The sequence below is a fragment of the Pavona decussata genome, unplaced genomic scaffold (genome assembly GCF_977016875.1).
Source record: "Pavona decussata unplaced genomic scaffold, jaPavDecu1.1 SCAFFOLD_217, whole genome shotgun sequence".
Classification (NCBI taxonomy): domain Eukaryota; kingdom Metazoa; phylum Cnidaria; class Anthozoa; order Scleractinia; family Agariciidae; genus Pavona; species Pavona decussata.
In genome coordinates, this window is record NW_028145622.1 from 50,118 (window position 1) to 71,534 (window position 21,417).

Here is a 21,417-nt window from a genome sequence, read left to right on the forward strand (position 1 = left end):
CTGCCGCCGTTTTCAGTGTTCGCATGCCATCTACGCCTGCTCAGTTCTAATGCAGATTTTATCTACTGTTTCCAATCATTTGTATTTGCAGCCAAAACAAAAAAGGCATTCGTGAGTTTTAACCAACAATTCACAACCCACCATAGTATATTTAGATCCATCCACGAAATGTTATCGTAAAGCTGGTGGAGTTAAGTCTGAAAACAGCGTGAGAAGATGACTTGGTGCTTCCCCTTTCGAGCTTGGCTGTTTATAGTTGTATTATCTTCCACCCTTTTGGGTTTTATGAAAGGGCAAAGCTCAAGAGATTTTGAAGGAGGTAAAGTATACTATGTTATATTTATGACTGTCCTTCAATATTAAATTTTTGCCTGTCTGCGTTGTAAAATATCAAAAGACTTAAAACATGCCGTCATAAAAAGCAATGAAGATGTACGTTAATCTTGGCCATGTAGCAGTTAAGTTTTGCTATATTTACGAATCTGGAACTGCAATAAGAAGCAAAATTACATAATCTTATGAGGGTATAGTGAGTTGAATCGAACACGAAAATCTTCCGTTTATTTACAAGTGCAACGATGAAGTTAAAGCACATCATTTTAACTGGCCACATCAGTAATGTCGAAAACGTCTTGTGAGGTGATAAAAATAAAGATTATTTACAGACTTCAAGCTCGGTCATGCACAAGTAATACAGAAATATGTCATTTAGTCAACCAGGGTTGAGAGAGCTGCAACTGTAACCACGAGTACTCGACGATTACAAACTTCATCAGCGGGATCCTTCGGTCTTCTATCACAGTGTGCTAACTTATATTAAGTCCTGACGAGCTTAAAGTCGTTTACTGTGCTTGCAGGACAAAAGCCTGTCACTGCTAGTACCAGTAATTTTAGAGCCTTGTGTTGTAACTCGGAAACGATATAGCTCTAAAGGAAAAATCAATTCAGTCGTAATCGCAATGGACAGATGCCTAACAGATAAGAGGAATGGACAGGAAAAGCAATTTCGACAAGGCAAATAAGGAATAAAGTTGATTTGGCTTTTTTTTGTCGAAGGTCATCGCGAGGTACTTGACTTAAAGTCGTTCTTATTCCAGCTATATTGATAGCCAAATATCTGTGAACGTTACAATCCATCGTTTTCATTTTTAAACATCCATTCTGTTCACACTTATTAATTTCAATACATCTTTAATTGATAGAACCTTATCAACAGAAGTTTGGATGACAAAAATCTGTGTATTGAGTTTATCTAATGTAAAGTACTTCATGATATTGGAGGTATATTGGGTGTCTGGGTCATCTTGGGCAAGTTACTCGATAAGTTTACAACATGTATTGCCACTCTAAAGACAAAACCTGAGAATTGTAAAACGAAGACCTAAAAAATCTAATAAGTAGGGGTAAGAATGGCTGACCTAGCGGCTGGAAACAGTAAAAAAATTGTGAGACGTGAAAACGAAAGGACAAAAAGGCGAATTGACGTTGATTTAAAGTATTTTTTAGTCAAAAAGGAGAGAGCTCTAAATGGAAAGGCAAGCATAGAGCAAATGAACGCAGATGGTATCGATAATTATTTTTGGGGCCCCATGTATTTGAATTTAAATACCAACTATATATACTAACAGTTCATTAAAAACCGGCCCCTTTCTAATTGATGAATTACAAACGAGGTCTTTATAAGTAAGGCTCTCGTGCGGAAATTAAGGCTGCGTTATCAAATGGGGTTCCCGTTGAGTTGTTCATCTATTTTAAAATATCTTTAAAATGAATGGTATTACTTGAAATATTTACATTTTAGTTAATATTTAGCAGCATTGATTTACAACCGAGGAGAAATTTCGTGATTACATTTCAAATTATTTTGTTTTAAAAGATTGTCTTTCTTAAGACACAATACGAGAGACATTTGCAGTGATATCTCAAATTAAATTCTTTATAACAGCTTTTCTTGGATAAATTGTGAATAATTTCAGGAAAAAATTCTGAAATAATTATAATAAAAAAAAAAACAGTCCAAACAGCAATTTTTTCAACGTTCTGGAAAGAGCGAAAAACAACATTGTAGGAAAGATGAAAATCTGCTCAAAATCCGCCATCTTGGATGACGTAGGAAATCCTCAAAAGGACTGCTATCATGCTCAACCCATAGCAGCTATAGACTTTTTAAAAAAGGTATGCAGTAAATGGCAGGACCTTGCAGCACCTACGATGTGAAGTGTTATTTCCTCTTTTGGAAATCCCATACCAATTAAAGAACGGAGTTTTCTCAGCACCGTGAATAGGCGAGATACATATAGCGGAAGCAAATTCAAGCCTGCTACTACGACCTATTATCGTGGTTTAGAATATCACTAAGAATATACACCAGAGGAGTAATCTCACTGCGATACAAGGAATTTCGAGGTTATATACTGCTAAAAATAAATAAAAATAGTTATAATTCACCCGATAACGTTATGAAAGTGGGATAGCCATAGAATAATAGATAGACTTGAGCTTAAAGTGAACTGGAAAACTCGCGAGAGTGAAGCGTTTTGCAGGTCCTGAAAACTGTAGTTAGTTTAATATTTTGTATTTGATTTTGTCAGCTTTCTAATCAAGAAGAAATCTTTAAAGATGTAAATAAGATATCTTTAAAAACTCTTATCCTGGGCCAAAATCGTATTATTTTAAACAGCGAATCCTTAGAACAACCCAATAGATTAAAGTTTTGTCAATAATCTCCACCTTATTTCAGTTGCACAGTGGAGCAATTGGCGCCAATGTCTCGGTAGATGCAGTGTCAAGCTCCAAACAAGAGAGTGCAAAGATGGATGTGGTGAAAACAAGCTGGAGATAAGACGTTGTGCGGAAAATCAAAGTTGTAAAGGTGAGACAAACACTGAAAAAGTATCCTCTATAATGTAGCTTTCGTGATCAGTGATGACTTTTAAATTAATGGCAATAAAAGTGATGATTAGTATTGTGGAGCTCGTTAACCCTTAATAGTGGTCAGTGTTTAATTTCTCCTTACAATGTCACGCAATCAGGTAATGAGAATAAATAAAATGATCACTAAAGATGTAGGTTTCGATGGTAAGACAGATTCTTAAAACTAGCAATGTATAGTTCTGTAAGCAGTATAGGTATAACAGTAAGGACAATATGGATATTGATACTACCGTTTGAATGATTAATATGTCAACGGAATTCTTGGTTTTCACGTGACGTCACCAAATTCTAGAATTAAAAAACCGGGAGACCTACAAAATTTTAACCTTCATTCAAGGAAAGATTACCTTAAAATTTTCATAATTTCTTATCTCGATGTCGTACGTACTTTCTTTTGAAAATAGACCAATTTCAATTTCCGAGTTTTCATCGTGCGTGACATCAGGAGGACGGCCGTGTCAGAGCTTTTCCGTATCTTAAAAATGACTCTTCGGATGATTTTGAGCATTTTAAACAATTTAAGTTTGAGAAGAAATATTTATCTAAACATTCGAAAATTCACAAGGGAAAACAAATCTCTTTTTCTGGCAAAAGTAAACTCCAGATGTTTTTTTTCATATTTCCGGCCGCCATGTCACCAACATGGCGTCTCCATACTAAGCTCTATAAATTTGTGTGATACATTTTGTCAAATAACTCGAGTACGGAATACCACACAGACCTGACACTTAGACAAATTCCTTATTTTCTTATCATCTATAACATGTTAATTTCTTGACTTCATCCATGGAATTGTTTCGATTTTTTTTTCAATGGCGTAAAAGTAAAAGGAAGGTCTCAGTGGGGTGGAGGCATTTACGGTTGACGGCTAATATGTTGGCTTTTCTATGGCTAACGGTTAATTTCTTTCCGTAACGGTTAACAGACATCTGAAAAGAAAGTCAATTACTGTACTGATAGTTCAAAATTAGTTTCCATTGTTGCAAAACACATTCTAAAGGTCAGTATGTCTCTCAGGACCTTTCCCGGATGAAAATATCCCAAAATAGGATACATCACCCACTAGAAATAAAACGACAATTCCTAAAAGACGATCTGGACAATCTCTAAAATGCAAATTGTGGATAGGAATTATTTAACGATTAACTTTTTTTTTACGACTAACAATTAAAATTGAACATTTTCTACGTCTAACGACTTAAATTTTTGGTAATTTTACGACTAACGATTAACCCCATTGGACCCTCTAAAAAAAGTTTTGTTCCCCAAAAGAAGTACGTCAAACCTATGACACCTTGAACACAGTTCTACCACTCTTACTGTTCAAACCCACGGGTTTACCTTATGCATGCTGGGTCATATTTTTTTAGAGAGATATCTTACAGAAGTCCTGTTTACTGCTCGAAAAATACCGGAGATTTTTAAAGACCAAGTGCTTTCTACTGTCTCTACAATCAATCAATCAATCAATCAATCAATCAATCAATCAATCAATCAATCAATCAATCAATCAATCAATCAATCAATCAATCAGTCAGTCAGTCAGTCATTCAGTCAGTCAGTTAGTCAGTCAGTCAATCAATCAATCAATCAATCAATCAATCAATCAATCAATCAATCAATCAATTTGTGAATGTCAAAGCATGGGATGAGGTTGCCCTCTAAACCCGAGCCAGAGGCTCAGGCGTGACCTTGACCTTGGCTTTGGCCTTGACATTAGTGTAAGGAAAATTAGACCGTACAAGGTACGTCCAAAATTGTTTGCTTTGGGTATGCACAGAAGTATGATGAAATCATTTTACGTGGAATTATGTCATTTGTTCTACACAGTCATCCTCAATCCGCCATCTTAGATTTCTCGATTTCCCCGCTGAAAACAGTCCCAATTTACTCAGAAGTAACGAAAACCAAAAAATGATGAGTTAATGTAAACGCTTTAACCGAGGATGAACTTTCACCCTCAAAGAAGGAAGAAAATCCAAATTTCAAAATCCATGGCTGTCAAAATCGTGTTTACATGGAAACAGCAAGCTGCATGAGCAATGAACTATAACATTAAATTGATTTTCTAGTCAGTGTTTGCTGCAATATTAGCATATTTGTGAGTTCTTAATCACCTCGTGCAATTTTTCTCCTTCCCCATACCTCTCCCCCATCCACATAAACTGACCTTTATTTATTAAGTTTCTTGTTTACGTCTTTTTTTTTCTTTTTCTAATTTTATGCGATTGTAGCATACAGGATAAATGTTGAACGTTTCAATGCTTCGGTTGCTAAATTCCACCTACAAGTCGAACTACCCAATGGTTGGAAAAAATTTTGCCACCCAACATGGGATACGAATCTTGCTCATCAGATGTGCCGTTCGTTGGGCTTCCATTCAGCCCAGGGTGCATTTGGAGTGGAAAGTCCGGTCACGAACGGTATCTGTCCTGTGGAACTAGCATCTAACAAGACGACGTGTGGTGATTTCGAGGCTGAGATATCAATGAACTGTAAAGACGAAGGGATTACTATCTGTAAAGGTATAATAAAGGTCCAAATGGATGTATTTAGGGTAATTTCTGTGATCAATTCTCTTTAAAAAAATTTAATTTAACATTAGTCAGTCAACAATTGATTCATCCATCAATCAATCAATCAATCAATCAACCAATTAATCAATAAATCTATCAATCAATCGATCAATCAATCAATTAATCAATCAACCAATCAATCAATCAATCAATAAAACAATTAACCAACCAACAATTAATTACTCAATCGAGTGATCATTCGATCAATCATTCAGTTTTCAAGTTACTGAAAATTTAGAAAAGCATATAAAGATATCAATAAGCATAGGCCATTCGGAGTTGCTTTTGACCTCATTGTGGAAGCCAAGTTTCGAGTAAAGCTTTTCATGTAAAAATTAGTTTGTTTGCATGGCCCAATGAATGAAAGCTAATTTTCGAGATAAAATCTATGCAAGAAGTCTACCTTTGACAATGAGGGTCAAAGCAACTTGGAAATAGCCTATTGCTTTCTGTTTATGTGATTGCCGAGATCGTATGGTACCATCTATCTGCCCACCATCTTGGATTGAATGACCACCGCAAACTAGGGAGAGCCCCAAAACTACCGAGGAAGTGTAAAGAGAGGGGCTAGAAGCTTTACACCCCCTTCCCCCAGCCTCGGTGGTTTTGGCCCCAGGATTGCATTCGCCATTACAAACCACTATGGTGGCAATTTGATCGAGACATGCGATCTAGACAATCACATGGGGAAATAAGAGTCTTTAAGGTTAACCTATACCTTCAGAGGTGTCTCGCGTCCAAGCGATGTAGCGCGTCCAGTTTGAACTGTAGATAGCTAAACCCCTATATCAAATTAAAGCTTATAAAGCTGGCTATCAAACTATACCAAGAATATTGAACTAAAATAAATTGTCGAATTTTTCACGACCTCTAAATGCGAGCGTCCGAATCACCTTTTTAAAGCTACAAGACAAAGCGAATTTTGTTTTTCGCTAATTTAATTTGCTCCTCAGTTTCCGGACCCAAAGCGCTAAAAAAAGGTGTCTGCGTTTTGCCATATTGAATTGCAATGAAAAGTTATAGAACATTTTCGAAACAGGATGAAAAAAATGTGGAGTGATCGTACAAAAATCGCTCTCGGAGAAAAAATATTTCGAAAGAAAAAATTCAATGACACGTTTTTGTTTTTTATATGTTAAACTAGCTACAGTCCAAATTTGAAGGCAAACGAACAAATTTCCTTTGAGTTTTAGCTCTTTGAAGTGGCTCCTCCAAGTCAAAAAAATTGAATCGAGACAACAGCGTTAAAAATTCGGCAATTCATTTTATTTCAAAATTCTTGGTTTAGTTTGATAGCAAGCTCTATAAGCTTTAATTTGATATAAGGGTGCAGGTATCTACAGTTTAAACCGGACGCGCTAGCTATACATCGCTTGCATGGACGCGAGACAACTCTGAAGACACTTCTGAAGGTTTAAGGTAACCTTAAACAGTCTAGCGTTTTGTAGACGTCATTGGTTTTTGATAGCTCTCTTAGGCCCGGTTCATACGTCGAACTTTACATGAGCCGAACCTAATACCTATTAAGGTCGACCCAACTAATTAAGTTCGGCAGTTGATTCAGACGTCGAACCTAATTCAAGTCGAACTTAATTAAAGCTAAAGTGAGAAAGTAGATTTTCGTGGTCAGCGGCTGTTGTTTTTACTCAGCAAGATTCAAAATGGCGGGAAAGATGAATTCGACATGGAAGAGCTTGTTTGGTAAAATAATAAAGACAGGCCAAACACGGCTCCTACTGGTCGAGATAGGAAGAATATGACCTTCAAAGCTAATTTGCTCTTACGAGTACGTCTTTCAAAGATCTCCCTTTTCTGTAGGAACGTAAGGAAGGGTCTTTGTAGATCTCCCTTAGCAGAGGCAGATTTTCTATCAAGTGTCATTTACCAGGAGCCATAATCAGGGATGGAGACCGTAACGAGATGCCATTTTGACTTGTGGGCCTGTCCTCATGTGTTGAACCAAAAAAATCTATTTTTAGAAAAAAATTACGCCATACGCGCGTGCGCGCACGCGTGTCAACGGCCAGGTTCGCGCGTGGAGAAATTGAAATTTTTTTCTACCCGTTGAAAATAGCGTCCAAATTTTAAAATTCTGCCGGGAAATATCTCCTCAGTGCCCACATTTAAGAAATTAGACTCTCACAAAGAAAAGGTAACAATTGAAAGAAAACGGGAAAAGTTGGACTAAGCGGCCTATTGATCACATGACTCTCACAGTATAGTCATAATCAAAAAGGCGCCAAAACGGTGGCGCTGCGTGCATTGCTACTGTTGAATGAATGAAAAAAGCTTTATACACTCTACGGACATGTACTCAGACAGGTAAGGACTTTTTTATCTTTAGTGAATTTTTTCTCAGTTGCTATCCGTGTCACATATAAGGTAGTAGCCCCACGCAAACTTGCGTGTATTCACGCGGGTTTATGACGTGAGGAGGGGGGGGGGGGGTATTTTTTCTAAAGATATATTATTTTTGGTACAACTCATGGGGACGCGTGGACCCCGTGGACCTCCATCCCTGATTATGGCTCCTGTATTTACTCATCTGAATTGTTTTAGGTTAGGCACAGAAGGGCGATATTCCATAACAAACCTCAAAATGTTTTTGCGGGTTTTTAGTTTGTTTTGTAGTGCCGACATTCTTTCGCCGAGGTTGACTTCTGAAAGAGTTTTATTATATGGTTATCGAGGTAACCTCTGTTGCGTAATCTCTGTTTGAATAGAGTGATGTTCTCTTCCAATGTTGTTTTTGAAGATTTTGTTCTGAGAAGTCTTGACGCTTCGCCTTTGATATAGCCTGTATTGAAAAGTTTCTGTCGGTTTGAAGTGCGTGTGTACTTCAAGAATAGATTCTTTTTTTTTTTTAAGATTCGCATCTCAGACAAGTATATTCAGTTGTTTCGAAACAAGAAGAACAGGCACATTCCTCTTTTCCCGCCATCTTGTTCAGAATGAAGTCCTTTGCGCATGCCAAGTCGATGGAACGCGCAGACATCTGGGATAGATATAATTTATATAATTTATACATAACGTATGCATTTGGTTCGGCACATGAAAAGTTCGACGTCTGAATCGAAGTCGAGCTTTTGCCGTTCTATTCGACTGGCGCAGTCGAATAGAACGGCGGGTCGACCCAAATACAAATCTGTCGATCCTAACTGATTTATACGTCGATCTTTACATGCGCCGAACCAAATGATTAGGTTCGGCTCATGTAAAGTTCGACGTATGAACCGGGCCTTAAGTCCCTTCCCTAGTTAACGGCTGCTAATATTTATTCGTAACATTCTGTAGATACCTGTCCAGAATGCATGGATTATAGCAGCAGTAATACAGGTAACTCAGTTGCAAATTTGGTACTATATCCACTAGCTCTCCTTTCGTTTAGCTATCTTCATTAATTTTCAGTTGAAAATATTGTACACATCAATTAAAGTTCTATGCTGCGTTCAAGTTCTTACAGCTATATCAAGCCTTAATATTAGTATTCCTGGACGCCTTTCATGTTAAGTTGTTGCCAAGCCTGTGCCTGTAGAACTTTACGTATAAGGAACTTTACTTGAGAAAGGCAATTTTACTTGGGTTCATAATCACTGTACCCTTTTGTTAGAGCACGTGGTGTCTTCAAAGACGTGAATGTCCGAAAACAAACGTACAATCTCCGCTAACGTGACGCAAGAAATTTGGCAGAACGGTACCAATTTCATGATACCTTCAGGGAGTTGTTGCATCGACTCGGGTAATTAACAATTAGACGGCGAGCTCGAGGTTTCTATCGACTGATAGTTGGCGAGGGGCGAAGCCCCGAGTCAACTATCAAAGGCGATAGAAACCGAGAGCGAGCCGTCTAATTGTTTTAGCATACCTCAGTGATCGATCTATCAAGCAAAAAATATTTTTATTTCATGAATTTTGATACATTTGTGCAATGATGCATGCTAAATCGCGCACGCTCTGACAAACTGGCGCATTTGCAAAGTTCATTCATCAAAGTTCATTCATCAATAAAACAAAGCTACAGAGTGCATACATTGCGCAGTCTCAGAAACTTGCAAACCGTAGAAGAAAAAATTAATTAAGCTCAGACTAAGCTTAATTTCAAAGTCCTTTTCATTTTCAAATTCTGGAAAAGAGTTGACAAACATTTTGCCGTCTGCTTTGTCGGTGTTGTCGTTTACGCCGCCTTGGTGGCTTTTTGTCGACAAAATCGCCCCCGGAAACTCTCTTCGCAGCTCAAAATATCGTCTACCCTGTGGTGTTTGGCGGAGGATAAACATCTTTGGAGTAGTTTGGAGTGAGACTGCGTTATATTTTAATTGGTTTTCTCTTCCTCTCCTCCCGAAATACAGGTATGTTTAAAACCACGCGGTTTGCTGTAATTGTTTAGGATCTTGTTTAGGATCTGCATTTCCCAGTTGACCACTTTCAAAAAGCTTTTGCAATAGCTCGCTTATGATGGGAGTTTTATGAACAACTGGACGAACTTTTCCCTCTTTCATCAAATTTTTACAGACTGCATTTAGCGTATCATTTGCCTTCTTAAATTCATAATCACCGACGATAGGCCCCGGCTTGTTAATAGATCAATGGCCACTCGGATGGCTTTAAGTGAAGAAACTTTAAACGGTTCGCCATTTGTTTGTCTCACTGACACATAAAACCTCTGCAAACACGTGTTTAATTCGGCTTTGGTTTGTTGTTCAATGGCTGTTGTATTTCTTTTTGGGTTGAAAACCAGTCTAAATCAAAACAAGAACCGCAATTGTTACTTTTCTTTGACAACTTTGTTTTGTTTACTTACGAGCTTAAGAAAGCTTACGCGTAATTTGTTGTTGGTTTTAAATAAAGTATTTTATTTCGGAAATTGTTCTGCACTTGCCTTTAAAAATCTTTATTCCATACTTTGTAGCTCTCTTTGTTTTTTTCTGGAATAGCACTTTGCAAAACGTTTTGTACGTCTTCTTTACAAACTTCACGAAAACGCGGAGGGGAAGCCATTTTCAACAGCTGCAGGTGCCGTCTATCGATCGATAGACGGCACCTGTGTAGCCAATCAGATTGCGCGTTTACGTGATAGTCGGTCACTGAGGTATGCTAGTGATTATGATGATGTTGATAATGACAGAAACCGAACTTCACAGTTGATATCAATTCACAGAAGTCTTTTCGGCCCTTCCATCATATAATTGATAGAGTATCTCTTAAGGACAAGGGATTGTACAATTGTGAAGCATGGTTCTGGAATTCTTCATCGTCCTTTCGTTCGGAGGCCGACACCTATAATCTAAATGTCAGGGGTAACTAACAACCAATCTTTATTGTTATATTATTCTGATACGTTGGGTATTCTCGAGACAATGTATTGAATCGATCCCTTTACCTTCCGATTACCAACCTGATATCTTTCCATTAAACATTAATTACCAAGAGTTGCATTGTGACTGATGGAACCAGTTCCTTACACCTACTAAATTTTACTTCGATAAAAACTGAAACAAAACAAAACAAAGACAAAAACAAAAAAAATTCTACTTCATGATTTGCCTCACACGGCCTTTGATTAGAGGTGGTGTGGGCTGGCCATGGATATAATTATTCTGTTAACAGCAATCAACGTTCTAATGTACGCCTGTTTTAAATAGTTTTTTAAGCGCGTACCCCCCATGAATAGGCTTTCTGTGACATATACCTCTCTTTGATAGACGTTTCGTCCAAAACTCAAACAAAACAGCTCTATTATTCTATAATTTACTATTGATTTACTAGAAAGTAGAAAAAGGACTTCACGGGAAACGTTTTGGACATTGAGCAGACTTTCGTGACTCTTTCGGTGTCTTGTATTTCTCGCTGTTCTAGTACTTTAGTTTTTCAGTATTTAATATTTTAGCATTTCAGTATTTTTGTGTTTAAGTTTTTTAGTACCTTAGTATTCTAAAATTTTAGTAATGTTGTTGTAACTTAGTTTCACACATGTAGGGCCACAAGGGAGAGTACAGTCTTGACTGTAATTGCGCACCCTATTGAAATAAAATGTCACTTATTCATTCATTCATTCATTCATTCGTTCGTTCGTTCGTTCGTTCGTTCGTTCGTTCGTTCGTTCGTTCGTTCGTTCGTTCGTTAGTTCGTCCGTCCGTCCGTCCGTCCATCCACCCAGCCGTTCATTCATTCATTCATTCATTCATTCATTCATTCATTCATTCATTCATTCATTCATTCATTCATCCATCCATCCATCCATCCATCCATCCATCCATCCATCCATTCATTAATTCATTCATTCATTCATTCATTCATTCATTCATTCATTCATTCATTCGTTCGTTCGTTCGTTCGTTCGTTCGTTCGTTCGTTCGTTCATTCGTTAGTTCGTCCGTCCGTCCGTCCGTCCATCCACCCAGCCATTCATTCATTCATTCATTCGTTCGTTCGTTCGTTCGTTCGTTCGTTCGTTCGTTCGTTCGTTCGTTAGTTCGTCCGTCCGTCCGTCCATCCACCCAGCCATTCATTCATTCATTCATTCATTCATTCATTCATTCATTCATTCATTCATTCATTCATTCATTCATTCATTCATTCATTCATTCATTCATTCATTCATTCATTCATTCATTCATTCATTCATTCATTCATTCATTCATTCAATGGAAGATTACACCAAAATGTAAAACTAATAATGGTGGTAACCAGGCTAATTAATCATATTAGGTTACTATAGCAATATTTTATTTATTTTTAGATCCTCCACCTGAGAACAGAAATTACACGGCTTTGCTGGCATCATTGACCGTTGTATCCGCCATGTTTTTCCTGAGCATTGTAATTTTCTTGGTTAAATACAAAAGGCGAGTTGCAGGTACACCCCAGACAAAATATGTTTGACCGGAAATTAAGCAAACGCTGACACCATCCAATCGCAGATTTTTGTCGGGAATATGTTGCCTCCATAGGGTGGGGTGGAAAACTGCCATGTTAAAAAAAAAAAAAAAAAAAAAAACAGTAAAGGTTTCTTGTGAAAATTTTGAATAGAATCCCTAAGACGTATCACGCACCTTTACTCCCAAAGAGTACAGGTTAGGTTTCCCGTTAACCATTTTCAAACTAGTACCTCAACAGGTACCTGGGTAACTGTAAAAAAGTCTATGTTAATAATAATGATGATGATGATGATGATGATGATCATGATCATGATGATCATTGTCATTCTTGCTCGTTTTGTAAAAAATCATCACTAAAGCAAACCATCAATTTTAACCACAGAGAGGTTGAACTAGGTGAGGGAACTTTCACTTTCAAATAGTATTCACATGCAGTTCCACATGATTGGAGTAACACTTTAGGTAGATGAATGCGAATATATGATACATATACTTGAACTGTGGGTAAAAGGGTAAACAGAGGAAAGAGCCTGGCAGTTATTTACGCAACTTAATTAAGCAGGGTTGGCATCTCGTTAAAACCTTGATTTTTTCAGGCTTTCTTTACGCAACTGCTTTAGTTGTGTAAATAACTGTGAGGGTCTTTCCTCTGTTTGAACTTTAGGTAGATATAACGAATGTTGTTCATTGGCTTACTTCGTTTATTACCCATGCTGGACTATGACTTTTTTGCGAATTTTATTTCTTAGCCCGAGGAAACGGCGCTACATCTGGAATGGCAGAAAATCTCGCACTGGAAACGTAAAATGAAAAATTATTAATTAAATAAGTAAATAAAGAAATAAGTAGATAAATAAGCAAGTAGCAATAACATTTCAAAAAATTATCAATATTATTCAAAAGTCCTTTCAGCCATCAGATCGCTGATAATTTACAACGTTAACGCGCACTTAATATATATTTCCCTCCATTAGTGATCTTTGTTCAAAAATACCAATACGGCTAAACTATAATAGATTTTCAAACCACATTAGCTTCGAAATACAATAAATGGCGTCCGGTTATATTGGTTTCCAATCAACATGGAGGCCAAAACCTCTTGTCATGCTTTTTGGATAATTTTTAAACGAAAGTGACTTAAACCTAAAGAAAGTAGCCTAAAGTACAACAACGTACCTTCAGTCTCCAGGGTTAAAGGCTTGGTCAGTTCAAACGAAACCACGATGCTTGGCTTCTCCTAGTTTTACGCCTCTCCCAAAAATCGTTCTTGGACCTTTTATCCACGAGACGCTTGTAAAGCAGTATGCTGAGAGTTTTCTTTTTCTCAGACTTTTTTGTTTCATTGAACGTTTAAGAGCGAAAAGTGAGGGATATTCCTTCGATTTTGTATCACAAATATCAGAAAACACTCAGATGTTTTGATTGTATGCTAATCTCCTCCTTTTCAGTTGAGCTATAGGCTCCTTTAGCAAATTAAAATTCAACTTGAAATCGAGTTAAAGAGGACCCGAACAACAGAAATGAATAAACGCGATTGTTCAACTTTCTTTGTTTGTGTCCAATAGGCCTCATTGCAAAGCTGAATTTTAATATGTATAAAGGAGCCTATTGTTTGAGCGCCACATTGACATGCTTTTTGTGGGAATGTTTTTGAGGTTGTTCATTCACATCACATCTAAAATTTACTCAATAGGCCATTTTCATGATGGCGTCATTTTACTATAACTACCAGAATTAATTTCGATTTCCTTTCCAAATTCAAATTTTGTAATCCCAGCGGACAGCAAAGAACAATAGCTCTAATTAGCATGAGAAAACAAAAACCAGGAGAATTCTGGTAGTTGCAGTAAAATGGCGCCATAGTGAAAATGCCCTATTGAATAATTGCTAAAGAAAATATTACATACCTCCAAGAAAACAAAACAAAATGTGTTTATTACGATCCAGCCGTGTCACGTGCAACTCGGATTTGTTGATCATGAGTAAATCAAATTAGTATGCGCCACATGGTACTCTATGAAATAAATACTGCTTTTCGAGCAAACTTCTTTTAAAAAAAAAAAACTATTTATAATTTGAAGCACAATCTAATCATCTGCGGGAGTATATAGTTTGTTTAGCACACTGTTGCTTTTGCGTGTTGTCTGTTCTAGAGAAGGTAAGGATACAGACACAAGATATCTTTCAGTGACCTCCTCTTGCTGGGAAATTGCGTCGAAAAATATAGATCTACAAAGCGTTGTCGGGAGCGGATCATTCGGTGAAGTGTGGAAAGCTGTGGTTAGTGGATTAAAAGGAATTCCCGGCGAAATAACAGTGGCTGTTAAGAAACTAAAACGTAAGACTTATTGAACTTAGGTTGCTTTCGATTGACCGTATTCCGGAATAAGAATAAGCGGAATAGCTGTTAGATTCTCTCTTTGAATTAAATTTGAACTTTCGCTGACACATGGTAATTTAAGAGCCATTTTGTATTTCAGTAACTCCAAAGCACCCCCACCCCCCCCCCCCCCACCCCCCCGCTTCCCCCCGAGGGTTTTCTTGTCATAATTGTATGTATTCCTATTCTGGAATAGGGTCAATCGAAAGCACCCTTAAATATCTGAGTTTTTTTGTTTGTTTGTTTGTTTGTTTTTTTTATCGTAAATGAAGATATGTCCGTCACGCAGTAGCTTGCCAGGGTTATTGAAGTTTTAAATTCTATCCTTGAGCTAAAGCAACATTTTGTTGAATCAGTTCGTTTTTATTATAATTTCAGTTCCCTGAGCAAGCATGTACCATAAATGAGACTTCTATGGGAGAAAAAGTTTGCTTATCAAGTAAACTTGCCAGTCCAGTTTCGGCAATACTTTATATCCGTTAATTTCTAATATAGCTCTCCTTGCTTTAAAAAACAAAACAAAAGAAAAATCACCTGGTGTCATTGCTTTCTATTTTCCGAACTAAAGTTTAGGATTGAATTAGCCTTGGACCTGTTTAATGCTCCTTAACATTGAATTAATTAAAAATGCCTTTTTAATTTAGACAACAGTTCTGACTCAGAAAAGGAATCGTTGGCCCAAGAAATCGAGTTGGGGAAATCATTAGATGGAGATAAACACCCGAACATTGTCAATTTCCTAGGTTGCGTGTCGACATTTGGTAAGACAAGTCATTTATTCTGAGATCGACGGACAATAAAGTTAGTAAGGGGCTGACTGATCTCAGCTTTATCACCCCTTGATGAAGCTTACTTTGGTGTATCCGAATTGGAAAGCAAATAAGTAAGTAGGCATTCTTCTGTCTCGGGAGACAATGGTGTGCGCCCTGTTGGGTCAGTCTTTCTCTTGAGAGCAGCGCAGCGGATGTGGCATCACGTGCGGCAAGACGGCACCCGTCTCTGTCATCTGGAGTGCGAGCTTTTCCCAGTTGTGTGGGTTGATGTCCGTCAGTTTCAGGTCCCGCAACCTAATTAAGATATAATGGTCATATGTTCGATCAGTCGTGTATCTATTCAGTCAGTTGTTTTAACCCTTTCTAGACTGGGGGATGGGAGGGGGGGGGGGGGGGGGGAGGTCCTGCCAGCGGCGACTTTGAAAACACTCTAAAGCCTTTAAAAATATAATGTTAATACTATGCAGATACTTTGTCCCCAAACGTCTGTTCATAACATCTTCATTGTATTAGCCAGACCAGTCGTACTTTCAATTCCTAACATGGATCGGTACAAACTGTTATTCTAAGAATTATCTAATAATCAAAGCCTTTAATTTCTCGTAACGAAAAATATGCAGCTCCCATGATGTTAATTCTGGAGTATGCACCATATGGGGATTTGCTTGGCTACCTCAGGAAAAGCCGTGGGATGGAGGACAAGTACTGCAACTGCCCAGAAAATTGGCAACAGGAAGTGACGTCATATGATCTTCTCTCGTTTGCCCAGCAGATAGCTTCCGGCATGAGTTTTCTGGCATCCAAGAAGGTACACATTCCTGTTAATTCTTCTTTAATATATTTTTTTTATCTATTTATTTTTAGTGCAAGGAAGAGCATAGACAAAATCAATAACATCACGCCTGTGCATATTTCTTTGAACCTTTTTTCCATCGGTACCTTATTCTGTTAACTATTATTCCTTACTAATGCTTTAATTCAAAGATTGAGAAGCTTAAAATTGGTTTGTAACTTTTATATTCAAGCTTTGATCATGAAAGATATCATGCTGGTTTTTTTCTAAGCTACATCTCATTTAATTTGTTACCACGTCTAGATTCTTCACCGTGATCTAGCCGCCCGCAATGTTCTCGTAGGGGAGGGCAGAATATGCAAAATAACAGACTTTGGACTGGCTCTTATCAGAGATAAATATCAATATCTTTACTGCACTGCGGTACGAAAGGTAAGATTAACGCAACACACCCAAGGCACCTTTTCTGGCTAAAAATATATTATACAATGCTCCAAAAGCGTTTTATTTATCGGGGCGAAGATTGGTAATAACTGTACACATGAAAGCTAGTGTAACCTGGAATTGACCAAGAAAGGAATATATTCGTTTGCTGTGGTCCATAAAACCCAGGTTTTAAAATTAGAATCATCATCATCATCATCATCATCATCATCATTTATTTGCCTTATCAAAAAAAGAAGAAATCATTCAATTTACAATAATGGCGAGGAGACCTCAAGAAACTGCCAGGCTTATAAGAGTGGCCACCCTCGGCTGTCATTAATAAATAGAAAATATGGTGCTTTTTTCCTTAAAGGTGAAAAAACTAGATGAAGACGTAATTGATTTTGGGAGAGAGGTCCAGATTTTGGAACCTTGGTAAAGGACTGTAAATTGCTTTAAAGATTTGCGTGATAAGAATGCGATCGATAGTGGCTGGCTGTTCTGGTGCCGTAATTATGCACTTGGCTACTTGGTAAAAACAAATTCAGAAACATTGGAGGTAATAATTGATTTTGAATAGATTCCTTCCTCTTCACCATGCAAAACAAGCGATTTTACTTGGTAAATAACAATCTTGACCCTTGTTATTACGCGCTCATGCAAAAAACGAGACAAAGAAAATGTCAGAATTTAGTCTTTAGTGATGCAGGTTGTACTCGTTTTAGAATTCTTGATGTCAAACCAACAGCCCAGTTTGTAAGGTACAATTATCAAACCGACCCCTGATTTGAATAACCACACGTTAAGCCATCCGCCTTGGAAGTTCTCAAAGTGATAGAGATACAGGAGAATTTGCTTCTGTTAAAGGTTTCACATGTAGCTTTGGTGTTTCCTTTGTTATCGCTGCAGGGCCGCCTACCAATCAAGTGGACCGCCCCTGAGCACCTGTTTAATGACACACCTGATAAAGATGTGAGGGTATCCGAAAAAAGTGACGTGTAAGTACATCGGTGAAATAGATCTAAAACTTCACTTAAACTTTTTAGTAACAAGCAATTCGTTGTTGCTTTCTTTTAATCGACCAAATACCTTCTTAAAGGTGCAGTGTCACCGTTTTTTTAGTGTCAATTTAAATAGCCAAAAGAATATATTTGTATGGATGTTACAAACGTAAATTAAAAAAAAAAAACGGTTCAGTGCACAGAAACTAGTATTATTCATCTCTGACTGCGGATGGCTAGGATGGAAATGGATTGCAACTTCAAAAGATTGGCCATTTTTTCAGGTTCCTCATGTGTATTTTGGAAAAATGCTAAAAATATGATTATGATTTAATTTATTCTTTCTCGGAGAAATCGTTTCATATTTTCCTCCCGGTGCTCTGAGAACAATTTCATGTAAGAGAAGAGGTTCTTGATAAAAAATGTGAGAAGTTTTGACCAAACTACACCAAAATCTTCGTGACAGTGTCCCTTTGACGGGAGATGCTCATTTTTAATTGTGGCTATTCATGATCAAGTGTGAGTTATTGCCGTGTACAGCTCTTGTGCACCTTAACGTAAGATGCTGATTAATGTTCTGCACGAGACGAATCATTCTGGGTATATGGTTGTCTGAGTCAGGCTTTATCTGGAAGTGGAAAATGCGAACTGGGATTCACCTGCCTTTGTGTTTTGGAAAAAGTAATATAGTTTGGGGCAGTAGGGTGGCGAATTCCTCGTCCTAGCATAATTGAAATAGAACTGGATAAAACTGCTACTCGAGATAAGGTTTTAAGGAAAGTAAATTAAAAGATTGAATTAATAAATTGAAAGCAAAACTTGGGCTACAAGATCTTTCATAAAGAAAGTTGACCACGACCTGTTGTATTTTATTGCTCCACCAGATGGTCTTACGGAGTTGTTCTGTACGAGATCTTTACCTTGGGTAAGTTTACTCACAGCTGCGAGATAATGTCACACACGATAAGCTTGGGTTGAAACAGCTGTTACTTTCGTTTTTAAGAACAGACAGCCTAAATCAACTGTATGCTCTCTTTAGATTTCTCGGAATATCCGTTACTCGGCTTACTCCGTCCTCCATACTAAGAGTTTTAAATTGTTCCAACAAAAAATCTAGTATGTTGTGAAGCTCTTTTTTCTCTTTTTTTTTTTTTTCTTTTTTACCCTTAAAATGTAGGTGGTGTACCCTACCCTGGTTGGAATGAGTGGAAAGTTGTGTATGAACTGAAGGTGAACAAGTATCGCATGAGTCAACCAGAACATGTCAGCGATGAACTGTAAGTCAACAGTACTCTGGAGGAAATTTATATTTTTCTTGAGAGCTAGTTCCCATTAAGTTGGAAACCGTCGAAGAAGATAATAACTCGGCTTCTAGGAATGTATAATAGTGTTGAAAATGTGGAAAAAGATCTAATTTTTGGAGTCTGTTGCAATTAATTACTTTTCATTCTTCTTTCGGAGAGAGACAGAAAGAATAACAACTTACTGTAAAAAAGGTACAGTGGCAAGAAATCGCCCACACAGAGCAATCTCCTGGAATCCCAGTTGTCCTTATCTTCATCATTTTTGTCTTTGTTTGTTTGTAAGGATATTCAATTCTTGCCCCTGGTAAAATAAGTGAAGGTAAAGGTTTGAAGAACTTGAGAGAGTCAAAATAACGCGTATCTCAACTTGTCAATCAATAGTTACCAAATAATGTTGGACTGCTGGTGTGAAGATCCAAACAGTCGCCCCACATTTGACCGCCTTCATGAAATAACAACAGAAAACCTGCAGGACGAGGTAGGTTATCACCCCTGCATTGAATATTCCACAATTAGGCCATGCTGACAATTCCTTCATAACTTATGACTACTTTTGAGTCTCTCAATAAAGTCATTTGACACTCAGAAAACGTTGGATGGTTGATCCAAGATGGCGGCGGATTCTGTTATTCATTATGTCAGGTGACTGCTGCAGTTGAACTCTTAAACGTACCCTTAATCATCACTATCCAAGGTCAATAATTATAACAATGCTATAACTGGTTTGTGAACTTTTGGCCAAATTCACCTCCTGGGCTAGGAAAACTGACGAAAGTCTGTTTTTTTTTTCTGCAGACTGATTTAAAAATCAGAAGCAATTTCAACCTGAATAAAAAGGCTCTGTTCTCTTTTTCAGCATTATGTCGATCTGGACATGTCCAAGTACGAGGCGAGCCTGTATACGAATGTCGAAGAACTTGCTGCCTCAATCTCTATAACCGAGCCTGTATCACTTGAACCTGTGAAGACACAATCTGATACTGCGAAGAATTTTAGTGATGAAGTAAAGGAAGACAGCAGGCTGTAACATGGCTTACGAGTGAACTTTTATTAACGATTTAAGGACGGTGCCTCTTAATACCAAGGAACTTTGCATAGTTTATGATAATGCGGGGAAACCAGATCTTAGCAAGAGCTATTGGATTCCAAAAATATGTGGGCTTATCATGTATTTAACGGAAGTAATTAAGCAACAATAACTCCAAAAAGCTATAAAATAAATAACAATGCATAGCATTTTCAAAATTGAAGATTTCCTGCCCATCTCGAGATGCGCAGAACGTATGCGCAGTGACAAAAGGAGGCACACGCCTTTAACTACCTTTAGAAGGGGAACATTGCAGAAATGTTCCCTTTGGTATTTCGACTGAAACAACTGATAACAAAATATCAGGAAGTCAAAGCTAACGCATTTCCGACGGTAAGAATGCATCCATGTGTATATAGTTTTTATGGCTTGTTCTGGAGGCCAAGTTACTACTACATAAAATGTGTACATAATCTAATGATTCTATCGCATCTGGTTAAGGAAAAGGGATCATCCTTCGTTTAATAATCTGCCAGACTCACAAGTTGACGTTAAACAAAGCAAACAAAAGGTATAACCTGCAAGTTGAACAATAGCATAGCCAACCAAAGGTAGGTTTTTACACGCACTATTGTCCATAGAAAGGGAGTAATTTTAAGAATGTTTATCATTTTCACACCTATTCTCGTTCTCGTTCTCCTTATCAGCAGTGGTGGATCTATGAGGGGGCCTCGTGGATCATCCAGTCCCCGGGGTCGAAACGATGAGCGGGTCAAGCACTCGAGAACGGGCTCCCTACTAGTCTGAAAGTCTAGATCCATCACTGATTCCAGTACCATTATTATTATTAATTATCATTCTCACCGAAGGATAAACATGGAAAGCAAATGAATATGTATATACAAGGGACTGAAGTTGTACTAAAAAATGCATGAAATAGTTTATTTAAAGAGTATTCTCAAATCACCACGGCTAACATATAAGATTAAGTTAGTTAATACATAAATGTTTTCAGTCGTAACAAGATTTATAAGGATTTTAATTTGTCATTGTGAGTCAGTAATTGCACGAAATACAGGTCACGTGGTAGGAGCTACTTATGTATTTCAACAATAAAATCCAGCCGTCGTTGTTGTTGTTTTTGTATACTGCTTTGACATAGGTATTGCCAAAATCACCATAATTAAATTCAAAGCTTTGACTTTCGGAATTGTTCTTCAAAATCTGTATTCAAACAAACAAACAAAAAAAAAAAAAAACAAGCAAGAAACCAAGAAAAACATTTATGAACAGTAACGTGTCCTGCGTTATGTATCATCAGAACA

General features: G+C 37.5%; 1 protein-coding gene across 1 annotated transcript; it reads left to right on the forward strand.

The window, feature by feature from the left end:
* The first annotated feature begins 40 nt into the window (after positions 1–40).
* On the forward strand, positions 41–21,323 carry LOC146459657 (fibroblast growth factor receptor 1-like). The gene is made up of 15 exons (XM_085088950.1): positions 41–319; positions 2,741–2,872; positions 5,169–5,459; positions 8,805–8,846; positions 12,250–12,366; positions 13,138–13,189; positions 14,542–14,726; positions 15,413–15,529; positions 16,162–16,349; positions 16,638–16,766; positions 17,670–17,758; positions 18,646–18,686; positions 18,939–19,038; positions 19,447–19,543; positions 19,922–21,323. Exons 1-15 carry the CDS (start codon positions 217–219, stop codon positions 20,090–20,092), a joined length of 1,854 nt encoding a protein of 617 aa, XP_084945076.1. The 5' UTR covers positions 41–216; the 3' UTR covers positions 20,093–21,323.
* The last annotated feature ends 94 nt before the right edge of the window (positions 21,324–21,417 follow it).